We start from the raw sequence: 25,339 nt of genomic DNA, 5'->3' as shown, positions 1-25,339 counted from the left end.
TATCAAAACGGGGATAATAAGTCATAGGGCTGAACTTTAGGTATAATATTTTTATGGATAGATTGGATGGATGGGATGGGATGAATTGGGAAAGATAGAATGAGAATTTATAAATTTACATTTAATATATTGTGATTCCACTGGAAAAAAAAAACAGAACCTCAATTTTACATTGGTCTATAGATATGTACAGGTACATACATAAAATACATCTGAATGCAATTCAACAGAAATAAACACTGACCCATCATGTTGTACAGACTCTGCGGTGCGAACTGTCGTGGCATCTTTTGCACAGCCTCTTTATAAATTGAAAGCGCCTCCTATACGACAAACAAAAACAGCCTGTAATAATGTGACAAAAGAACTGTAAAGTATGAACAACCAAAAATTCATATAAGAACATTATTGGATCCATCTAAACTGGGTTATGCATGTAGATTTCAATCAATCCTCAATGAATGAGCTGAGCTGTACCTCATGCTGGCCCAGCTCATGAAGCATCTTGCCCAGGTTGTACAAGCAGCTGGTGACGGAGCTCTTGTGGGCATGAGGGTCCTTCAGATTCTCATCGGGGATGTCCGCGCAAGTGTGGAATGTGCGCTTGGCTTCTTCGATATTCCCCTGGGAGACAAGGATGATGCCCACGTTCAAGTATGCAGCTGTGAAAATCAGGACACAAGTAAGAGACTGACTCTGATGGTCAAAATGGTGAACTAAGTGAAACTGAAGAGCTGAACTCACAGGCCAGAGTCGGTCTGCTCCCGATGGCCAGTTTATAGTAATGCAGAGCCTCAGAGAATCGCTCACTCTCCTGTAGCAGCAAACCACTGCATGAAATAAAAGCACACACAGGTTTTAAGCTTGAGAAATGTGTGAAGCAATATGAACATATAAGTTTGTGCAAGGACCAGAACGTGACAATGAAACATGGAGGGTTCTTCTCCTCTCCAGGGTTAATGAGTGTTAGAGGTGTTTCACACTTCCCTTCATGCCTGCAAATCAGGACTAATGAAATCCCCGTCACACACACAAGCCCGGAGAGAGAGATATGGCAAATACTTGCACTGCACCTCAACCTCCCACTTTAGTTTTCTGAATGCTAATTACGACTTTCCCCTCACAAAGTATGTTTTAACTTTTTTATTTTGGGGCCACCTTTATAAGAATTAAATGTACTATAAAATAGTAAAAAATCAACTAATTAATATTATGGCACATATTCCTTTTTTGTACATCTGTTCATGTCTGCTGCCCTGCAAAAGTCATGTTTCAGTGGATTATGTCAGTTTCCATGGAAAACTGGCTCAGATAAAGTGCTGTATGACCTTGACAAAACCAACTCCCCAAATTTTGAAAACACTGCACAAAGAGAGAGAGAGAGAGTGAAAGCTGTTAAGTCATCCCTTTGTTTGCTTATTTCTGGTCATAGACAAAGACAGAAATGAACAGAAATTTAATTTAATTTAATTAAATGGGGGGAATCACATTGAGATGAGCTGGTTTTGCCATTGTTAAAAAAATAAAATACATTTGTTACAGTATTTATGAATCTTTGTTAATGTTAGTTAATAAAAATAGAGCTGTTCATTGTTTGTTCATGTTAATTCGCAGTGCATTAACTAATGTAAATAAATACAACTATTAACTAAGATTAATAATTGTTCATTAATTGTATTGTTCATTCTTAGTTAATGTTAACCAAGGTAGTTAACTAATGTTAACTAATGAACCTTATTGTAAAGTGTTACCAAGATATTGTACTCACAGGTTGTAGAGCATATCAGCCATATTGCCCCGGTAATAAAGAGCATTTCTATACGCCCTCTCTGCCTCAGCCATCTTTCCCTGGTTCTTCAGGACATTACCCAGGTTGCCCCAAGCTAAGGGAAACATGAAATCTCACTAGAATATTTATTTTGTAGATAATAAATCTGATATTGCAGAACACAAGCTCTTTAAACCCACCTTTTGCAGGGTTGACAGCAATGCCAGACCTGTACAGCATCTCTTCACTTTGCCAGTCCTGGTTCCTCCTCACAGTCTTCAGGCTGTAGAGAAGCACCAGGCCTGCAGCACAGGTCAGCAGGAGCGCTCTGGAGCATCTCAACCTACAGCGCATGAACATGCTCCTAAACCCCACGGTCACGAGCAGACAGAAGCCCATACTGGGGATGTACAGCACTCGCTCGGCCACTACAAAGCCCACATAGAAGAACATGTTAGTTGCTGGGACGAAGGGCAAAACCAGCAGCCCGAGGGAAAAGACCACCACGTTTTCTGTGCCTGGGAGGGATTTTTGAGGGGTTTTGAGAGGTTTGTGATAACCATTTCTTTTAGGAGAATTCGAGTCCCTGTAGTGATTGTCATTGTGATTATGACTGTATCCGTTAGTTGCAGACTTTCCATTGCTGATATAGGATTTGCCATTAGTTTCACTGATTTTTGTGGACTGTAGCAGTGGGCTTCTCAGGCCAAACCATGCCAGGAGAGCAAATCCTGAGTAAAACATAACCGACTGAAGGTTCCTCCAATCAGCGATGGATCTGAGCAGAGGAACGGCATCCATTGACCAATCAAAGCTGAGTTTGTCAGGACAGAGGAGGAGCCAGGCATTGACAGTAGGCAGGTACAGGAACGTAAGGGCTCTGGTCAGGAAGTGAGGCGAGTCGGCTGCTGGGTTGTCTGAGTTGGAGAAGTTTGGCGGCTTGTTGCCCATCCAGTAAAATCGAGCGGTGAGCAGAATCATTCCCCAACCAACCAGCCAGGCTAAACTGACCAACAAGTTCATGTTCCTCCTCTAGAAAATGAAGAGAACAAAATGGATCATTTTACATTTTGACTTTGTTTCTATTCCTTTGTTGTTCTTTTTAGAAATTTAGAAATTTCTACCACATCTAAAGTTATGTATTGCGTTTAATCACATTTTGAAATGGAAATGATGATGATGGAAATTACATTAACATTTCAAGAAAAAAATGCCCAACAATTTTGTCTTTCTAAGTCTATTCTAAGGAGTTAAGGCTAAGCTCATAGCTAGCATTTATGTATAATAAATAGACCACAATAACATGATCACAGATTTTTGACAATGACAAAATTTCAACTTGATTTAAAGTGACACAAAATATAAATAACCTGCTCACAAATATTTACCTTATTTTTTCAAGCATGCTCTTCACTGACACTGTTGTCGCTTTATAAATATTAAAATGTTTTACGTTTATGTCACTATTTGTTTGTTACCCATAGTTTTACATATGTAAATTCATATTTTAAGGACTGAATAGTTTACGATTAAAAGTCTGGGACAAATGTATACATAAAAAGCCTGAAAAGTAGAAAAAATATTAATTAAAAAAAAAAAAATCCCAAGACTGCTTAATGAGACCATGTAACATTTTAAAAATTAAATATAATAAAATATATAAAAGACATCCCCTGGTGCATAAAAGTACCAGAAGAAAAAAACACCCCTTTGGATTTATGCTGCATATAACAGTCTTTTGAGCGAAAGGAAAAATCCTTTCTTGTATAATTGCCTCTTGGGCACAGCATGACTATTGACAGAGTGCATTCTGGGGAAGTCAAGTTCAAAGACCGGGGAAATTAGATGCCACGAATATCGATTCTTTATTTCACACACAATGGGTCAGAAACTTATGGGCTAAAGCCACGATAGATCCTCTGCTTCCACTGAGTGTGACACTTTAATCTACAGTTCAGATATGGTTGAACTGAATGAGCTCTATTTCATCACCTGTTTTTGTTCATGCTTTTTTGTACCAAACTGTAAAATCAATCTTAGATTGGAGATACCATAAAGACCTTACAGCAAAGATGTAAAGAACAATCATCAGACAAAAAGCAGTTATCCTCAATGTCATGGCAGTTTTCTTCTCTGCTTATAAAGTTTGTGCATAAGGACATGTTTCAACTTAGTAACTAAACAAATAAAACTCAAGCATAAAACACAACAAATGACCTCAGCATTTCATGCAAAATCCAGACAGAAATAGTCAGGGCGTTGGAGGATGTTGATGAACTGAACTCATTACGCCGCAGTTCTTTAAGAGGACAGAGGAGGAGCTTGTTTTAGCTGCTGCTCATCACTGCACTCACAATGAGGAAGGTTGTAGGTTTACAGCCTTCTCCATTGGGAAACCATCCAAATCTAATCAGAATCTTTCAGTTTTTAACATCAAGGAAAATGTAGGAGCATCATATAATATTCTAACCAGTAAACCTACTGTAGTCTAAACATAAATACCTTTAAGATGAATGATCGGTGTTAAGGAAATGTGAGATCCAGAGCACCATTTCACAGCTGAATTTCCTGTCACAGCATAAATGCCGCCACATTAATCAATTTGTTGACTGTTTATGAATAAATTTCCCTGCACAGCATTAAGACAAATGAGCCAAAATATTGTGTGTCATCATTGAATTACCTTAAATAGACTATGAAGCATTTCTTGTGAAACTGGAAAGATTCATTTAGCTCTAATCAGTCATCCATCTTTTTGTATTTCCCCCCTTAAAAGGAATAGTTCACTTAAAAATTCTGTCATCATTTACTCACCCTCAAGTTGTTTCAAACCAGAATGAATTTCTTTCTTCTGCTGAACAAAAAGGAAGATATTTTGAAGAATGTCGGTAACCAAACAGTTGATGGACCCCATTGACTTCCATAGTATTTCTTTTTCCTACTATGGAAGCCAATGTATGTAAATATCTTCCTTAGTGTTCAGCAGAAGATAGAAATTCATACAGGTTTGAAACAACTTAGTTAACTATAACTATTTATTAACTATTAACTATAGTTAACAAGTAAACTATTCCTTCCAATCAAACTAGAACTCTCTCTTTTTTTCAGAATAAAGACCAATTCACACTGCACCGACAGACGCTGACCGATGCGGACAATAACCAGATTACAAAACGTCACTTCTCAGACATTCAACCAGGCAAACAGCAAATATGTTCAATCAGCAAAAATAAGCGCCAACCAGAACCCGATTTAGTGTCTGTTGCCATCTGTCAGTGTAGTGTGAATTGGCCTTAAGACAGGTTGACTGAGGGTGTGGAGATCCTGCGCTAAACCAGCAGCCACGTGCACCATTGCTATGCAGAAAAAGGGCAGAACGCATTCCAGACAATCACATGAGCTTTATCTCATCTCAGCCCGATTAGAGAGCAAATGAGATGAAAAATTGCCCTCTATCTGCATTGTGCGCTCGTATGCCCAACCTCAAAACTAATCTACAGCGTATTGTTTTAGACTCACACTGCATTCAGCTCAAATCAAAGCAATATCATATATCAGGGGTGTTAGTAGCCTCTAGAATATCAATGAGGGCACCCTATCTCTTTTCATTACCCTGATACGCATTCATTACCGCATGAATGTAAAGTCTGAGACGCGTGGCATTAAATATGCAAAGTCAGTGCCTCCTCGTTGTTCAAAAACCATTTCGGAAGATCCTTTGGGATCTTTTATTGTTGACCATTCCTTCTGCATTTAATGAGGCCCCTGTGAAACACTGAAAGCCAATGAGCCGGTTTTCCACCACGGGAATAAGAGTGAACGAGAAAGTGCTTTGATAAAGAGAAAGAGAGGAAGTGAGGGCATGGTTTCCTCTCTTCCTCCTCATCCTCCTTTTTCTCCCTCTGTTTGCGTTCCCATGCGCTCGTGGCCGTCTGGAGAGTTTGTAATCTCTTGCTGTCGCCCCTCTCGCGCACCTCATGATTACCAGCAAGAAAAGCCGGAGACACGGGCAGAGAGGCCATGATAAAGAGCCCAGATGTGCTGCGGGGTTGGCATCGGTGTACAGTCTGGACTGGTAAGATTACTCTCGCATTATTGTCTAAAATAGGGTGGAGGAGAGCTGCAAAAATTCTCATTTATCATCATATTGATAAAAAGTGACATTTAAAGATTAGTTCTGCATATTATACTGAACAGATCATGAGTGTAAGTGTGATAATTCCCACAAAATCATTGTACAGCTAAATGGAATTAAATGTGTAGTATTACTACAGTAAATGTTATTTTCCATCATGTAATACTTGCCATTTGTCGGTTTAATAGGGTAATTCATCTTAACAGGTTAGGACACAGTAAAATACCCCTTTTATATGAAAAATTTTGTCTATTTTCAAGGTTTGCATAGACACTAGTCACTATTTATTTTTTGCAAAAATTATTAAAACAGTGATGATACAATAAATATTTTAAGTGCCCACACATTCATGAAAAATCACACAGATATAACCGTTTTAGAAATGTATTGCACCTCAGATGAAACTAATAACACAATTTTTTTTTAGTTTTGACTGTTTTTTTGCCATAGAGACTTACCTGATTGGTCTGCAGGTCTTTACTTAAGTTTTATATTAGTGTCCACAGATATATTAGCAGGCTACAGTTTTGTCGTCTGTCACTTTAAATCTTTGAGCTCTTTAAAGCAGTATGGATTCTGATTGGCTGTCATTGTTTTTATCCTTTATCAGCTAAAAAATCTTTCAGAAAGTGATTTCAATTGTTTCTCTGTGCCATTATCATTAAAGTTGTGGTGTGGACTCTGCTATTCTTTTTATATTTAGAAAGATTTTTAGAGCAATATCTTACTCTGGATTTATGTTAGTATAAGGACCTTCAGGACCTTGTTTCTATCACATTGGTGCCGCTATTGCATTTTCATTTGGATTTGGAGCAGATCCACACAATGAGAATCAGATCTCACCTTCAGCACCATCGTCACTGCTTGCTGGAGTCGTAGACGATGCACAACACAGAGGTCATAAACGGCTGACACGGCCAGAACAGTCACTCCCTGCTCCTTCCACAGCAAGGCCGCCGCAGCAGCACCCAGACTCCCGGCCAGCCACAGCGTTGCCTGCCACACAACCCCGCTCGAGTGCGCTGCGTTGGGCCTGAGACGGCAGTATTGGGTGTAACAGAGCAGGGACAATAAGAAGCAAAACGCTGCTCCCACATCTGCTCGCCCCACCACCCCAGCTACCGCTTCGGTGTGTATGGGATGAGAGGCGAAGAGCAGTCCCGCCAGCAGGCTCCACGGTCCTCCACCCAGTAGAAGGCCACAAAGTGCAGTGAAGAGTGCAGTGACACAGCAGTGCAGGCCCACGTTGAACAGGTGGTAGCCCCGGGGGTCCAGACCACCCAGGACGTAGTTGAGGCGGAAGGAGAGGGTGCAGAGGGGGCGGAAGGACTTGTGGCTGCCGCTGTGGGTGAGCAGAGTGCCCCAGAAGTCATCGTACAGGATGTTCGTCCATGGAGTGTCCGGTAGGAGGTCTTGGTTGGTTTTGATTGCTCGGCTAAAGATGGAGAAAGAATAAAGAGGCAACATGAAAAATAGGAACCATATTGCATGAAAAAGACATTTAGAATAGCATTAACAATAAAAGTGGCATGAAACTTCTCTGCTTCATGCACATTTTTAATGTTTATTTATAACAATTAATGGAGGATGTCACCAGACCAGACCTAGAATCAAACATCTTTACATTTTTAAAGACATTATCTGACTCCATTAATCTGTCTATTTAACACGTATACTTCACAAACATGAAAGATTTCAATCATCACTTGGATCCCAATACTATTACCGGTGTTTTTTTGTTGTTGTTTTTTTTACAAAACAATCAGTCATAATAGAATAATATATTACTAATAATAATCAATTTATGCAGTTATAATCTTTCTTTTTTTTAATACATACATACATGCCATTGATTCCAATACAATGTAATTCTAACGCTTTCTTTCCCTGTTATAAGAACGGAAATTGGTAACAGTGCCTGTTTCACCATGCATTAAATAAAGCCATCACTATCCTGCTAACCAGACAGTGACAGTAGCACAATATATATGCGCTTTCTTAATGTGTTTGCCAGTTTAATGTATTCTTTTCATTCATGATTGGTAATGATGTGGGAGGGCAGCTGATTTAAATATTTAAATTACAATGATTTCCAAAGGGCAAGATCGAGATGCGAGGCCACAGGGAATTGAACACATGCAGTTTTGCTTTATCACTCAGAGTACAAAAGAATGAAAAGTTAGGCGAAAATAGTTTTATCCTTAGAGAAATTAAATAAAACAAAAGAAAGTCAGAGGGGAAATATTACAATAGCTAGAAGGAAGTAATGTGGAGTGCAATAAACATCTAACAAAAATACATAAAAAAAATTAACAAATACCCAAGAACTAAGAATAATACATTTTCAGTCTGTGTTGTGGCAGTTAATACATCAGGCCTTCAGTACAAGTGGAGCAGTTTCCTGTGACCCATATCTCTGTCTATAGAGCTCTCTGTGACTCCATGAGAAAGCCTGCACTTGTTTTCGACTCAGGAAACACAATGCTGGGAAAGTGAAGAGATCGACGGCCGTCATCACGCTATGACCCCTGCAGTGAGGTCTCGGCTTAGAACCTCGATCATTACATATCAGATGATGCATACCACAAACGTTACTGTTACTACAAATAACACCTAACATAAAATAACCATCACTCTTCCTTACCCATTTTAAATGAGTGCCAATGGGTCATTATTCGCCACACATCACAAGCATCTGCTTTGACCTTTGTGCATTTCCACAGAGTAGATCCTGAAATTTTTGTAAATGGACCACAGTGTTTGCAAACAATTGTACACTTATTAACACTTATCTGGATTTATGTAGTTGCTTACGTTGTGTACATCTGTTTATAAGGTAGGCTAATCTTATTCTAACTGGGCCACAGCAAATCAGATTACTGTGAATATAGTGTGGTCCATTAAGAGCAGCTTTACTCTGAGGTCATGACTGAAGGTATTAGCAAATACTATGCACTGCTGTATTAAAACTATTACAAACACACTCAGAAGCAAAGATGCAATTGACAGAGAGACAAACAAACGTACCCTGTGTGTTTAGATTTTGTGTGGTCCAATCAAATTTATATAACCAAAGATGCTCATGGGTAGACGGCCGTGACACAGACCACTTGAGCGTCTCCAAAATATTTAAGTTTTAAAGCAAGGTCTACGCCTCCACTTGCCATCCCTTATTTAGTATAAGCAGTGCCTGAGAAAACTGGTTGTTTTGTATGAGGTTTATCTGTGGACCTTGAGAAGGAAAAACACTCAAGACATGACGTCCTGTAAATTTACGTTTTCCTAAAATCCAAAATGTGTCATCTCTAAGGGACTGGAAAAATGCAGTTGTATCTTGGAGTATCTATCCTTGCTCAGTGGCAATACACTTTACATCTCATACATTTAATGTTTTTGGCTTCCAGTGTTTATAATCTCTATAAATCACTTGTGAGCCGCCCTACAAAGCCACTCAGTCACTGGGAGTTCAGAAGGTTAATGCAGTTAAATGTGAGAGCGGCTGGATGTGCAGTCATTTTTCATTTCCAATGCAGCCGGTGCTATGAAAGTAATCAGATTAAGCGTGTAGTTTAGGGTATAAGGTGAAGTTATATACTGACTGCCTATTAAAGATGCACAACATATTGTACCTATTTTCTATATTTGGGTCACAAAAACAACTAATCAGTCCTATGTAATTAGACCAATTCCAGTCTAACTTGACACTGTTTTAAAATGCACCATTCATGGTGGAATGCTAAAAAAAAAAAAAAAAAAAAATAATAATAATAATAATAATAATAATAAATAATAATAATATTAATAAAATAAAAAATAAAATAAAAATTATTAAGTAAATAAAAAATAAAATAAAAATAATTAAGTAAATAAAAAATAAATAATAACAACAACAACAACAGCAAAAGTTAATATTTATATAATTAAATCAGAGAGGGTATTACAACAGCTACAGATTAGCATAAAGTACTACAGAGTGGCTTTGAATCCCTGCAGAGGGAAACATGGCTGTGGTGTTAATCTGACGCTAACAGGATTACAGGCAAATCATAGAGCCAGAGTATTTTAGGGGCACAGCTGTGGGACAAGGTCTTAATCACTTTAAACCTGTCCCAAGTTCAGAGATGTGTGCAATCCTTGTGTTTGTGGTTTTAACCAACTAACTAATGAAAAGCAATTAGGTGGTTGACTTGTCTTAGAAAATAAATGAACTAAAACAACTGCTATTGAACTAAAAGCGTTAACTGTAAATACTGATGTTTTTCCAACAGAATCACATGTTGGCAAGTAATCATAAACTTTCTATAGAAAACAATTTTGGGGAAAATTGGCATCAGCTTTAAACAACACACTCATAAATGCCACTGCATTCACAAATGGTGGATTTGTTTCATTTAATTCATACTGGCAAGAGTTCCCCATTTGTTTTTGCAGAGACCAAGTGTAAAAACACCCATTAGGCCATAAAGCAAAGCATAAGATGGTTTTAATATGCGATAAGCATCTCCACAACATAACATTTTCATTTGTTGCATTCACTAAAAACTATAATTTCTTAAGGTGCTCTTGATATTTCAGATTTTTATATGGGTTTGAACTTGCATCCACACATCCAACCCATATTTCAGTGAGGAGACAAGGCATCAGTGTTGTGTTAAGGTACACAACATATGATATAAATCATAAACTTATTATAGGAGAAATGCCTGATCCAACTGATCCTTTCTCCCATGGCTTCTGGCTATAACATCACCACAACAAATCACTGTGCGCTCCACTTTTAATCAGCCTCAATATCACCTGTCATCCGTCTGAAACGCAACATATACATTACCAGTAAAATGTTTAGGAAAAAAAAATGACCAAATGTATGCGTCTTGTGATCTGAAAGCTTATGCTTAAATGCTTGAAATTAGATTTGCAAGCAATATATGTCTTTGTAAGATTTAACTACAAGAAGAATAAAGCTTCTGACTGGTCACAACAGAATTATTTCAAAATTAATAAGTGCATTGTTTTGACAGACAGTGCAGCACTACACAGTTAAAGGGAATCTTTTATCCAGCAATAATAAATTCAATACAACCATCCATCATATACATTCATGTTAAAGGCATCTACTATAGGGTCAAGCAGTTAACAAATGCCAAACTGAAGTAAAGAGGCAGTAATCAAAGCCACCAGGCACTTACAGCCGGCCAGATGTTAAAGCCAACTCTGGCATGAGCTTTTAACAAGATCTTGATTAAGATTTTTCCCTCTTGTCTACTGGAACCCATTCATGAGCGCAAAAACGTATAACAGCCAATCAGAGAACACATACTTTTTTTCCACCCATCAAAGACGCTGGCCAAGTTGGGTGGAGCAGGGAAACAGCAGTGTCCTTCAGTGCTAGACTCTTTCATCTGCTCAGAGAATACTTCCTGATTAGCTCAATAACAGCTACAGCAACTACTTAAGAGAAGTTCTACACAACACATTGCAGAACACACACACACCTAAAAGTAAAAAAATAAAATAATCGGACATATGATTTATTTTCTTTAAAAAAAAAAAAAAAGGTGCAAAGTAGAATTTCCTAGATTTAGACAGAAGGATCTTTTGGTGGTCTTTCACTGTTTGACCGACCCAGACTAGTCATTAAAAGACACAAAACAGAAGAAACAGAACAAAACAGACAATGAAGGCAAAAAGAGAAAAGCGTAGACCTATTGATCACATTCTATTCTTCATCTGTGCTCTTCATCCATTCCTCCCTGGCCTCTCTTTGTAACGGTTTTCAGGATGTTCACTAATTGGCAAGCGACCAGCTTCCTAGATTTGAAACCCAAAATAGTATTTTTGTAACAACAAATACATAAATAAATACAGATATACTGCATTCTGCTTTTGACTCAGAATGCTTACATTCAAACTCAAACAGACCCCAACTCAAAAACCTGTCATGCACGGCCCTCACACAAACAGCACTGATTTAAAATCATTTTAATGATCTGAGCAGATCCAATGAGTATCTGTGATACTTCTCACTTTGACAATTGATCTGAGAGCTTCCTCACTACACCAGAACTGACATTGATCTCCAGTAGGAGCCATCTGGGCTAATCCCGGAGCGATGTCATGCTAATGGAATAGCCATTTCACTCAGCACAAAGAAGCCTTGTTAGCTAAATGATGGATGAAGTCCATAAGAAGCCCAGTGGTAGAGGAAGCCACAGAGAAAACTACAGTTAAAGGAAATCAATGTCTTATAAAAACACTGCAGTCCAGTCAATCAGGCACATCGCATGGCTCTACTGAGGATTTAAACTGGAGTATTTCACAACTTTAAAGCTGACAGTTTTAAATAATCAAGCCTAATCAAGTAATTAAAGTAGCTGTGAGCAGGTATTTAATGCTCTTAAAACTTCTAGAAACTACAACCATAAACATGAATTGCATTATATTATGTTATTTTACTGTATATTATATTATCTTTTTAATATTTAAATTTTAATGAAGGACAACAAAAATACTTTCCATCATCTGCAAACCTGCTACTGTAAAAGCCTGAGAAAGCCCTGATTTCCTCACTTCTCATAGCCCAGACCTTGTAGAGTCTCACCGTCTGAATGCTGTGATGGATGTGGAGCTCACATCTGGAAAAGTGTGAGGTTGAAGTGTTTCTTGGCCCTCCATTGAGATCCTTTTAATGAAAATATATATGCAAGCCTTCTCTACATATAAAATGTGAATGGAGCGCAAATGCTCTTACCAGGCAATGACTGGAGCCTTTAACAGTGATAGTTTTCATAACATAAATGGCTGCCATAAAATCCAGTTAAAACTAGATTTATAGGGCCACCCAACAGGGCACCAGTGCCTTGATCCGAACTGTATTGCATTTCAACACAAATGCATGTTCAAAACCTACATTACAGAAACATAACTAGGCAGTGAAATATTATCAGCTGCATATCCTGATCCACATCTTCTGTTGTCTGAATAGACAATTATTGAGTCTGAGGAGTTAATTAAAAGCTAATGTCTACAGTGTCTGCTCAGCGGTGATAAATGTTGGCCTTGATTAAATTCTGACAGTGCCCGTTTCTCCCAGCAACAAACCATGTCTGTCTACTCATTGCCAGAAGAACCACCCCAGGCACTGATGCTAATTTGATGGTACTTTTGCGGTCTGGTGCCTCTAATGATCATAGATGATACGACTCCATTCCCCAAATAGAATAGAATAGAATAGAATAGAATAGAATAGAATAGAATAGAATAGAATAGAATAGAATAGAATAGAATAGAATAGAATAGAATAGAATAGAATATTAAGGAATTAAACATTTAATGCATTCTGTAGGTAAATAAACTAGCTTTTTTCTTCTTCTATTTTACCAATACAACTTTTTTACAACTTGTCCCAAGTTTTCAGTTCCATCAAGATTAAATACAGATGTAGGCCTAACCTAACACACATTTTAAAAAGTACCTTAAAATAAATGCCATTTGTTTTTATGTTTAAATCTAATGCAATACCATGCCATTCATACACAAAGTATCCATGCTATAGTCATTTTTACTCTAGTAAACAAATTCTCACTCTGTCTTTCCCAATCTTGCTCTGGTTTTGCATCTGTATGATGCATGTCTTGTGTTATCAGCATGAGTAAGGTAAGCTGGTAAGCTGGATGTCATAGTGACCTAAAAAGCTCCCATCTGCTAGAGGAGAAGAAAGCTGAATGTATTCAGACTACAGTGGGGGACGAGAGTGAAAGTGAAATGTACAATTCCACAAATGAAGAACAGCAGGATCTTTTGGTGCTCTTTCACTGTTTGACCGACCCAGACTAGTCATTAAAAGAAGAAACAGAACAAAACAGACAATGAAGGCAAAAAGAGAAAAGCCTAGACCTATTGATCACATTCTATTCTTCATCTGTGCTCTTCATCCATTCCTCCCTGGCCTCTCTTTGTAACGGTTTTCAGGAGGTTCACTAATTGGCAAATCGACCAGCTGTGTCCCGCAACTACCTCTTCCTATACAACGCCACATAAGCTAACTGAACAGCGAAAGCTCACAAGGCATGTACACATTCCAAATCTGCTATGGTTTGAATTAGTTTATGTAATCTGACATTTGTTCCACTATAAAATATTCAGTGAGCAAGGCAAGAAAGAATGGACATTAGCATTTGAACGGCAATTTTCCCAGTCTACGAAAGGATAGAACGAGTGGATGATTCGCAGCCTAGGCTATCCAAAAAATTCATTACATGTCGGTGAAGACAGGATTTAAGAGAAAATACCGAATTCCACTTTTAGATGCAAGTGTTGGGATTCAACTTACTCAAATATCTAACGCTACAAATTTAAAATAAAATAAAAAAAACCTTTAAAGCTTTAAATTAAAGGTTCAAATGTTGACATATCTTACTAAATGCACTTTTATATACTTCATACTCTTGATTATGTACATTTATGGACCAAGGTGAACATATTTAGACAAGTAGTGAACACGGTTTTGTTTTCAGACAGGTGAATATAACAAAAAAACAAAACAAAAAAAAAGTCCAGTTAAAAAGTACATTATGCCCGTTGTCATTATGCTGCTTGTGTTAATTCAGAGCATTTAATGCAGTTTATCAGCCAACAATATGTTTAAGTTCTGAGTATTAAAGGGATAGTTCACCCAAAAATGAAAATTCTGTCATCATTTACTCACCTTGTAGTTGTTCAAAACCTTTTCAGAATTTCTTTCTTCTACTGAACACAAAAGAAGATATTTCCAAGAATGTCAGCAACCAAATAGTTTCTGGTCTCCATTGACGTCCATAGTATTTTTTTTACAATGGGGACCAGCCTCTCTTTGAATACCAAGATTCTTCAAAATATCTTCTTTTGTGTTCAACTTGTGGGTGAGTAAATGATGATAGAAGTTTCATTTTTGGGTGAACTATCCCTTTAAGAACAGATAAACACTTGGACTTAAATCACTTTATTATGTAAGGAGAATGAAAGGCAGCTATTGTATGTGTACAGTATGTGTCATTGTTGACTTCCTATAATTCCTTGCATTTGACCAATAGTTTGAAACTGCAAGTTTTTAATTATCACTTAAAATGATTTTTAAAATGTAGAATTAATAAATATTATTTACTTTTCAGCTTTAGAGATCTCCACTTTTCATGATCCAATCAGTGCCTGATGGATACAACCTGCTCTACATTTATCATCACATTAAACACCTGGTTTTACTTGGAAATGTGTGACATTATGGATGTAAAATGGGTTGAAAACTGCAACCGACATTCACTTAGAGTTGACAAGAGAGTGATTGAAGATAATGACTAAAATGGGGAGGAAACGAGACAAACAGAGCAGAGAAAGATGGAGAAAGAGAGATATTACCTGCTGGCGAGACGTACTGCTGGATCACAGTAATCTATTAACTCGTGCATGGGGAATCTTTGCTACATATTGAGTGGCAGAAATGTCCATTTCATCAAATACTGACAGATGAAGAACTTCCACGAAAGTCATACCGGAGAAAAATTCACACACTCCAAAACAGATAAACACAGCAGGCAGCAGTTTATCTAAATCCCACTCTGAAATATGGTTCCTTTCCGTTTATTGAAATCAAGCGAGGCCAGATAAAACACAAACTCCAGGACCTGATGGTGTGATGTTACTAGAGCCAGACACTGCATGAGTAATAATACTATCTGTGAGCCAGATAAGAGAAAAACAGCATTGAGAAATGAGCAGGGGCTCCTTTTTCAGCCTATGATTTGAAAAATATGTCTCAAATCCTATTAAAATCGGATGGAATGTAAACATTCAAGGGACAGATCATAGAAACCTTTTCCCTTGCCTCATTATTTATAAAAACTACATTTCAAACTAGGTCAATCAAAACGAATCTCTGATTATGACATCAGAACCCTGAGCACATTACCATATGCAAATGACTTCTGTTTTGATCGACCGAGTGGTCGTAAGTCTTAAGGAAGTTGTGTTTTCTTCCCTATTGTCATGCACTGTATATATCCAAAGGAAACGGCTTCTTAAACAAGAAAAAATGTAGGGCGAGATTTGATTCTGTCCATCAGGAATTGATTAAATCGTTGTGGTTTGCAACTGCTGTGATCTCATGTGAGTGACAGGTTGTCCTCGCGGCAAAAAAAGTCTTTAGAGAAGAGATGTCGCTGCAATAGGGAGGGGAAGCTGCAATATATGAGAAGGTAGAAAACACCAAAACAATTATATTCGGACAAAAGCTCCTCACGGTCTGACATTTCTCCTTCTCAAAATTGTGCATGCAAACCCTCCATCCCTGTACAATAAATTAACTGTATCATCTGACCGGTAATGGCATTGCATAGCAATGAGAGCGCTGCAGACAGTGAACCTAAACAAGTCCTCGTATCACTGCGATCTTTCTTTACACGGCAGGCGAAACGCTCTGTGCGCCTCTTATCTAGGGGAAACACAGGAAAAGCAAACAGATTGCTTCCGGACTGGTGATGAATTACAGACCCCCAAAAAGATTTGAATAGAAATGAAATATGACCCGAATGTGGTTACTAATGTTGCCCAATTGCTCTGAGCAGAAAAAAACTGAAACACAAAGCAAACGACATCACCCCCTCCCTACATACGCAGCATATCATTAAGATAATGTAGGTTGAGTTATGTACTACAAGTGATATGTATAAAATGATAAAATGTCAGTTCTCCCTCAGGACGTTACTTGTATATGAGAATTTAGATGCTTTCTTTGTTCTTTTGAATTTTGAATCAAACACTCAGTGTCTTTTTACACAACAAAGCCATCCATATCAGCAACAAAATCAATATCTCTCTGAATGCATGCAACATTCTCTCCACAGTTACGTCCTAAAGAAAATACTGAGGGTCTCTAATGGGAAACGCATTAATGTAGACCGCCTGGCTCAGCGCTGGAGGGGTGCAGGTGTGAGAAATACAGCAGAGGCCCCTTTAAAACCATAACATTTCCGTCCCGACTCATTTGCTTTTCTTTTCACGACGTGAGAGGATATAAAAACATCTCCTCGAATTATGGACTTAAAAATGACGTGACTTTTGAAGCAGCGGTAATTACCTAGAAATACAATTGAGCTTAAGAGCGTGGAATATTTGGCTCAATAGACCAAAGGCGATGAAGGACTTAGCCGCCACGCTCTGTGACACGTCCTAATGAATCTCTATTGCACTCATAAAGCAGCTGGGCCTGTAGATGTGACATTTAAGTTCGTTTAAAAAATCCATCCAGGAAGGCAAAATTAGGGGCTTTCAATACGATGCAGGTAGCATTGACAGTTTATGCATGAATAATATCAAGCACAGTGAAGTATTAGCACACGTAAAGCTGACATAAAAAAGAAAAACTCTAGCACAGACTTCATGAAAAACAAAGAAATCTCTAAAATATGAATAAATGGTAATACATGCAGATTGTGCATGATTTTCTTGACTACAAAACTACTTTACAAAACAAAACAAAACTACTTTACACTTTTTTTGCACTTTACTGAGCAAATAAAAAAAAAATCAAACTATTAAAAATAATTAAAAAACATTTACTATTTACATCTTTAAAATGATATGCAAGCCATTATTTACAGCGGGATCCAAAAGTCTGGGACCTCTTTGAAAATCTGGGATTCATAATTGAATTCAAACCAGGCAAATACAATTTTAGGATTTTGAATGTCAAAGATTGTGGCGTAAATTTAATGAGAAATACATAAGATTCTGCATTATTTGTAGGTGACTAATCACATTTGTGACATGGACCGCGACACTGACCCTAATTCATAATGAATAAAATGTACTAAACAAAAGCAAAAAAGAAGCATTTTCCTTGGTGGTCTTGGACTGTTTATCTTTGGTCCTGCCAGTAAAACAGCACAAAGATTAAGGAGGATCAATACGAGACACAATCAGCACTGTTTAACAGGGCTTGGGATTTGACTCAGTCGGCTTTCTCCCTCCCAACAGATGACAGGTAGCACACAATCCACAGGAACCATGATAACCCCATGATTAACCTGTCAACCAGGCTGCCCAATTATCACCGCAGGACACTGTGTTGATGGATCCCCTTTATATCCACACACACACACACACACACACACACACACACACACACACACACACACAGAAAGAGAGCTTAACCGATTATGACTGTCATTAATCTCTGCCTTGAGGAGAAGGCATCAATTTATTAGAGGATTTGTCAGTCAGATGCACTGACATTGAGAATGGAGGATTTATTTTTGTGTACTCCCCTGATTCCAAATTGGCACAAGGCTGGTGAGGAAATGTTCGAAAGAGAGAACAAAAGAAAGAGGAAGACAAAGACAGGAGGCAGAGAGTGCTGAGAGCGGGAGCTGCCGAAAGATGATACACAATCGTCATCGATCACACAGACAGCAAACAGCTACGAATGTGTGTAATCTGTGGGGAACTAAGAGGGTTTGAATTTCCCCCTACTGTGGTGAGTTTTTATGCCCACCTATGTGTTTGTGGGAGAAGGCAGATGCCAGTGCAATGTGACACCAGTACAGACAGCTCATAATCACCAGGCTAAAATGTGTGTGGTCGCTCATTCCGAGGTTTATTAACTATTATGAAGACAAAAACATGCAGAAATGGGAGTTTGCAAAAAAAAACTAAAACTATAAATATGCACTACAATATAAATAAATTGAACAGAATACAACTTTTTAATCAGTGCTGGAAGATCTGATTTAAACAGTCACTCGAGCCTGACCAATGAACCACCCAGGAAGGGATTGTCTGACTCTGATCCAGTGAAAGTCACTGAACTATAGTGATGGTATAGTTAAACTTTACAGATAAGGTAACTTTATTGTTGTTGTGAATTTAATGAATAAAACTTTAAACCAAAAGCTGATTTGGCATTATTTTAAGAACATGTGAGTGAGTGAGTGAGTGAGTGAGTGAGTGAGTATATCAGTCTGATTTGGGGACCAGAGCCGATAGACTTTAAGACCCACATATAAAGGCTGTGAACTGTGGGAACCTATAGGAAGACTGATTACACATTCAAAATATTTTCTGGATTTTAACCATCAGCAACCATATTCTGATGTCTGTTGAACATTAACCTGGGTGGGAAGTTATGCCTCAACTCTAGAAGACCTCAGGATTGAGGTTTTCATCATGTGTGAACACTCCATAACTCAACAACCGCTCTGCAGAATCCTTTGATCCACACTTGTGCTGGTACGACTTCTATGAGGGAACGCAAGGGGGTTCTCGTTTCCAAAAGTTACCTCATAGTGGCAGTGATGGGAGCTGTCAGAGTCTGGAGTCCATTCTGCTAAATGACGCACAGTAGCAAACTAAGAGAGAATCTAAAGAAGCGAAATTTGTACTCCATCCACTCATGTCTAAACAAAACAAATGTCCTTTTCTGCTAAAAGTCTCATTTCTTTGATGTTTCTGGGTACAAAAGGCCACATCCCGTGGCTGTATATCGACACCAACGCTAGTCAAGCTCAATAAAGGCGACATCCTCTTCATTACAACACTGGCTACCTTCTTTCAAGTAACTCGACCCTTAACTCTGCCTGTATGATTCCCCTCAGGGAGGCCGGTGTCATGGCCGGTACATGAGGAGTTTCACCCTGATTGTCGAATCAGACAGTGTTCAAATGAGCCGAGTTTGCTGACAGCTCCTCAGAGTTGGCCACAGAAGGATAACCAGTGCAAATCTGCAAGTAATCAAAGCACCAACCCCCAACACACAGCATAACATTACACAAACTCCCTTAGAGTTTGCATAAATCAATATTGTGGATCTGAACGTAAGACTTACATGTGTTCAACACTGGTGGAATAATGTGGCATATTAGGGCTTGAGGGGAGAATGCAGAGTGCTTTACAATGCAACCATTTCCACCGGCAACAAATCAAATCTTTCAGTCACTCGCTCTGAATCTCATTCACTCTGCCTCTGGCTCACTATAACCACTCAAAATGATTTTAAAATTGATTTTGGTACTTTTGATGAAGCCCATGCATCTGCCTCTCCTTCATAAAATATATCATCTCTGTGATGTACTTGTCTGGGTTGTGCGGTTAAACCGCTCTCTTCAGCCTCCAAACATCTCAAATTACCCTCTTTAAATCAGCCACTCTTCACTTCCTCTCTTATGTTGTGTCCCACTGCAGACAGAGCTGAATGACAGCAGTTCAGTTAAAAAGAGTCAAAGAAGTGCTAATTGTTCAGGTGGCAATGTGGGTATTTAGGTTTATAATGGGTTTAATACACCTTGAACCGAAAAAAAGAATGAAGACACTAACAGTCTGTGACAAAAGTCACAAAGCAATTTTAAAGCATTGATCTGTTATCAAGTCCAGAAGTCTAATATATATATAGAAAAAATAGAAAAAATATAATTTCTACAATGTTCTAATTAGTAAAATTATAAAGTGCATAGCGCAAGATTATAATAATTCCATGAGCATGTTTTTTGATGACTGAGACATGGATTGGAGAAATACATACTGTAAATTCATTATTTTGTCTTGAATTCTTTCCCAGGCCACCAATGGGCACATACCTACTTTTAAAACGAAAAAAAGAGACAATTTCAGGAAACACTTTGTCCTGAAACCCCAAGAGCTTTAATAAAAATAACAGTCTGACATTTCAAAAGGCATGAGAGCATGTCTAGAACAGATGATTTGATAAAATAAATGGTCTGTTGCCAACTAATATCAAGGCCTGTAATAGCAAGGACTGACATCTTAAATAAAGACTAGAGTAGCTCACTTACATATTTTGTTATATTTTTGTGGATAGCAATTGTGTGATTTTTACTTCATGATTTATGTCAAATCTATATGGTAACAAAACAGCTATCAATCATTGCGAGACATGCGAAAGTGCACAAAAACCTCATTCACGCGATCGAAATGCAGCCATAAATGAATGGTTATTTAATTATTAATAATCTGTACATCTGTCAAGACCACACAGACGGCCATGTGTCAAAACTCAGACAGAGTGTGAGCTCTCTTGACACTATCTATCAATCACAATACTGGCACACTGATGCTACAAAGTAGCATTCATCTCCTTCTCAGCTTCTCAGAAATACGCAACATTGAACTGGTTAAGCATGCGTTCGTCACACAGCTGGAAGAGAGAGGGATGTTTTCTTTTTAAATTCCCCTTGAGGCCTATTATGCATTTCTAGGGTCACATATTTAAGGACTGTTACATATGCCCAAAAAATGAAGAATGAAGTGGCCAGCACTGTATGACTGGGTTGAATTAAAAACCTTATTTCTTATGCAAGTCTGTCGCTCGACTAAATGTCAGTTTAAATTTTTACAATGCAATACTGCTGGTGTCATTCAGTACAAATAGTCAATTACAACCACAGTTACTGTATTAATCAAAGCAGCAGCTGCCCTACAAGAAGAATATGCCTCTAAAATCCCATACTGATCAAAAACTAGCTTCAATATTGAGGGAAACATGTCGTCAGCCATGGATATGGACACGGTTGAACCTGAGCTAATCAGTGAACGACATCCTCTGGAAATCTCTTCACTGATATAACTAGCATTCAAAACAAACAGAAAGATGTTATCTCTGCAAGGCAAGCCACGTGAAACTCATCCAGAGGGCAAAAACCATGTAAGCGAGGTCTTATTACTCACAGTCAGAGCCATGGAAAATGCTTTAGAAAAGAACAATTGGCACAAGATCACATAGCGACTCTCAAACATCGCTCTCAAGACATGTAAAAATAAATTCCCCCCAGTAGGATAACACTGGCTGACGTCCTCTGCCTTCAGTCAAGTTGCACATTTCATACCAAGAATGCTTGACTCGTTTTTTTTTATTGCTATTACCGTTGGCGCATGGAGTGCGGACAAGCCTCCGTACCATTCCAAGGAAAAACACTTGACGTGATTAAGAAAACAGAGACGGAGCGCGGTACCCAAGAGCTCTGGAAGCCCAAGACTTCAACCGCACTTCAACAGCTGGTGTATGACCACAGTCAGAGACAGAAAACAGTCCCAGGAGTCGAGTCTGGAATCACAGAAAACCAATCACCAGATTCTTTGATTATGTCTTGTGCACACAAACACATAAATCACAGCAACTTAAACCCCGGGGACCGGGTGAAGGACGCAGGACTGTTGACCTTTATGCGAGAAGGTCGATTTGATGAATGACTCCGCAGGGTCAGAGTACTGATTGGGTATCTGTGGTCTCTCAAGAGGAACAGAGAAGGATGCAGGCATGTGTGCCTCTCTTGGGTTTAAATTAACACTGGGTCTCATCTGAAAATTAAAGGTCACAGGCCAGGATTTAGCATTTACAAACACACTACTTGCATCGCCCCTGCAAACTACTGGTTCAAACTAAAATTCGAGCTTAAGTCACTGAGCAGATCAGCACGTGCTGAATATGTAGATGAAAATCTGTCCAGTTGAGAATCAATGCGTCGCATGTGATTGGCATTTTGGAGGTCAATTTGGGGTTTTGGGATTTGGAGGTCAATATGTTGACAATAGCCATATTTGGAAATTTATTTATGCACAAAATTGAAATGTCGCATAAAACATTTGCGAATACAGCATCATTCCCATCCCGTGTGGTCAAGAGAACAAAATCGTCACTTCCTGGGAAATTGGCGCAAAATTATCCGTAATAAAAATGGAAGTTGCTGCAATTGGGGAAGCATAAATCACTTGCGCCCCAGAGCGTGCAGATGAAACGCAATAAAAGCCGTCATGTTATCTTGTTATCTTTCATTTTGATGAGAGCTTTGGCTCAGGCATTCCAGAATGACCAAATGAACATTTGAGATGCTGTGAAGTGAAATTAGTCTGCTGGTTAGTCCAGTTATCCAATCACATCCTCTGATGAGGCAAAGTCAAAGAGTTTTTTCTTGCGTATTGAGGGATTTATTCAATATTTACGTATTTGTGTTTCCATTGTAGTTCATGCGCATGTCTTCTTATCAGATAAAAACAGTATGGCCTCAAATGAGCGCACAAGTTTTTGTGCACATTTTTTGAATTTATGCGTTTCCATCCAGCTTTTTTCAATGCGATAGCTCAAGATTCACATAAAAATAGGTGGATGGAAACAGCTAATGAGATATTGAAACAAATAAAAGAAAGTATAGAATGAACATTGATGTAGTCCCCATGTAGGTTCTTGAAATGATCTGTAAAGTCAAATTAAGTTCCACCTGGGAGTTTATCAATTAATCTTAACGGAATCAGAAACAGCTGGACATGTTTACACAAATTATCACTTCCCTGAGATAGTATCCCTGCTTTGGCTAGTATACTAAATGGGTCATTTCACTACAGTAAACCCACAGAAAGACACCCAGGGTTTTGTCTGGCAAAGCATATTCTGGCAAAGCATATTCTGGCAAATAATTTCCCAAAAATAAGCATAAATGTATTGGTTAAAAAGACAATGACAGCAAGCCCACACAGTCAAATATAGAAGAGACTGACTAGTTGTCGAAAGAGCTCTCTCTCAAGGTTTTAGATCACTACACAGTCCTAACAGTACACATTTGGGATGTCTCCACATCTATTTCAGGTCTTCAACTAAACGAACTGATAGGTCTGTTTGATTAAGACAGAACATCTGCAGTGTTTGCAGCACTCTGGGGCAAGTTGTCACATTTTAACTGTACCTACATGTTTGTACAGCAGGCTACCTTTAACATTTTTGTTTCATGTTGATTAAAATGAATAAACAAACCCAAACCTGAAAAATATTATTTATTGGCGTAAAAAGTGACAACTAGCCCCGGTTTCCAGAGGCGCGCGACAAGCATACTTCTAACGATAAACAATAAGCAAATTTCACACGACAAACAATAATAGCTGATATTTCACAATATGAAATATTTCCTAAATATATGTTAAGTACATCTAGTCTGAGTGGAACTTTTTTTGTAAATAAATTTAGTAAGAGATACATTTAGTAGAAGTTAAATGTGCTGTTCTGACAAGCTACTCAATACAAACAGCGCAAACATACAGTTAGGTGACTTTATCTGTGCGGTCAAACATATGAGTAAACGCACGTTTAACTAACCACACATGTCTCATTGTTGTCATTACTGTGACTAACTGTAAGGATGAAGTGATGGAGAAGGACTGTACCTGTCATCATAGCAGAAATCAGCGCTCAGTGTGTTCATATAAAGGAGCAGAGCCACAGCACTGCACACCAGCTCCACTATCATCTCAACGACACACAGGAGAAAAGAAAGTCCAGGAATGAATGACACTGATCAGTCCCTGTCTCTGTTTGCTGTTGTCCTCATTGTTTTGCTCCTGCTGCGAGATGGGAAGAGTTTCAAAAACAACCATCGCTCGTCTAACCCATTTTCAGATCAAGGCTTTGGATTCAGCCCTCAAATTGTGTTCGTACTGTGTGATTTAGCTAATAAACGGAGAGGAATCGGTTGCTCTTCATCCAAGCCGTAGTGAAACATCCCGTTGCAGTTACACCCTCCTATCAAACACAGCACGCGTGTGATATTTGGAAACGCCGCGCATGCGCAGAAATCAAGCATCAGCATCAGTGCACTGAGAGCAAACTGATTTAGACCCTGAACATAATAAAATGCAACTGCCTTTGGTTTGCAGCATTTACATTTTTGTTATGAACAACTTTTAGATGCCACGGACCCCTAAATATATCATACTCGTAACTCGTGTGATATCTTTTATAAACATCAAAATTATACACTACATTTTTTATGTTAGCCTTAAAATCTGAAATTAGTTTCTATTAAGTTACTGTTACATCATTATATATTTTCCTACTCATGTATTTATTTAATTTTAACTATATTTTAATATTAATTAATTTCTTATTGATTAATAATTGAAAAAAAAAAATATATATATATATATATATATATTTATTTTTTTATCTAGACTTTTACACGGATCGCCATGTCGCTCTCTTACTGTCCCCTGGTTTTGAAAACAGTTTGAAACCCCTGTAATAAATCATACAAATATTAATATATAATATCTAATAATAATCTTCTTTGCAGGAATTGTAGAAGATGAATGAGATATGTTTGTGCCCTGTGCTGAGTTGAGCTTTTAGCATGTGAATCTTTCTGAAATCCCCACTGAGGAGCAGCTGGGTCAAAAGCTGCTCAGAGCATGTGTGAATCTGCAGGAGTCAAACACAGGAACAAGAGCGAGAGGAGAGCATTTGTACCCCAGTGTAGTCACTCCACTCCTTATCCACCCCGCTGACCTCAAGCTGTTGACCCTTGACCATCAACCCCACTGGGAGGACAACTGCTCCTTTCAGGGATCAACTGACCTCAGTTCTGAATTCTGCTACGGATACAAACCGTCAGATGGAATAGATGTTAAAC

At 38.3% G+C, this 25,339-nt stretch overlaps 1 protein-coding gene across 1 annotated transcript in view; it reads right to left on the bottom strand.

The window, feature by feature from the left end:
* Positions 1-24,477, bottom strand: part of LOC311080702 (protein O-mannosyl-transferase TMTC2-like) — a 29,316-nt gene extending 4,839 nt beyond the window's left edge. Inside the window, exons 1-7 of the mRNA XM_084110797.1 lie at positions 24,099-24,477; positions 6,747-7,338; positions 1,969-2,800; positions 1,769-1,883; positions 745-830; positions 478-662; positions 245-323 (exon numbers count right to left, since the gene is read on the bottom strand). Of these exons, the coding sequence (XP_083966923.1) occupies positions 245-323; positions 478-662; positions 745-830; positions 1,769-1,883; positions 1,969-2,800; positions 6,747-7,338; positions 24,099-24,181 (1,972 nt within the window). The 5' untranslated portion in view covers positions 24,182-24,477. The remainder of the gene's footprint in view (positions 1-244; positions 324-477; positions 663-744; positions 831-1,768; positions 1,884-1,968; positions 2,801-6,746; positions 7,339-24,098) is intronic.
* Positions 24,478-25,339: the final 862 nt, after the last annotated feature.

The sequence above is a fragment of the Abramis brama genome (assembly GCF_963993115.1).
Source record: "Abramis brama genome assembly, chromosome: 4".
NCBI classification, from domain to species: domain Eukaryota; kingdom Metazoa; phylum Chordata; class Actinopteri; order Cypriniformes; family Leuciscidae; genus Abramis; species Abramis brama.
The sequence above is the reverse complement of the archived record's forward strand: the minus strand, read 5'-3'. Positions and strand labels throughout refer to the sequence as shown.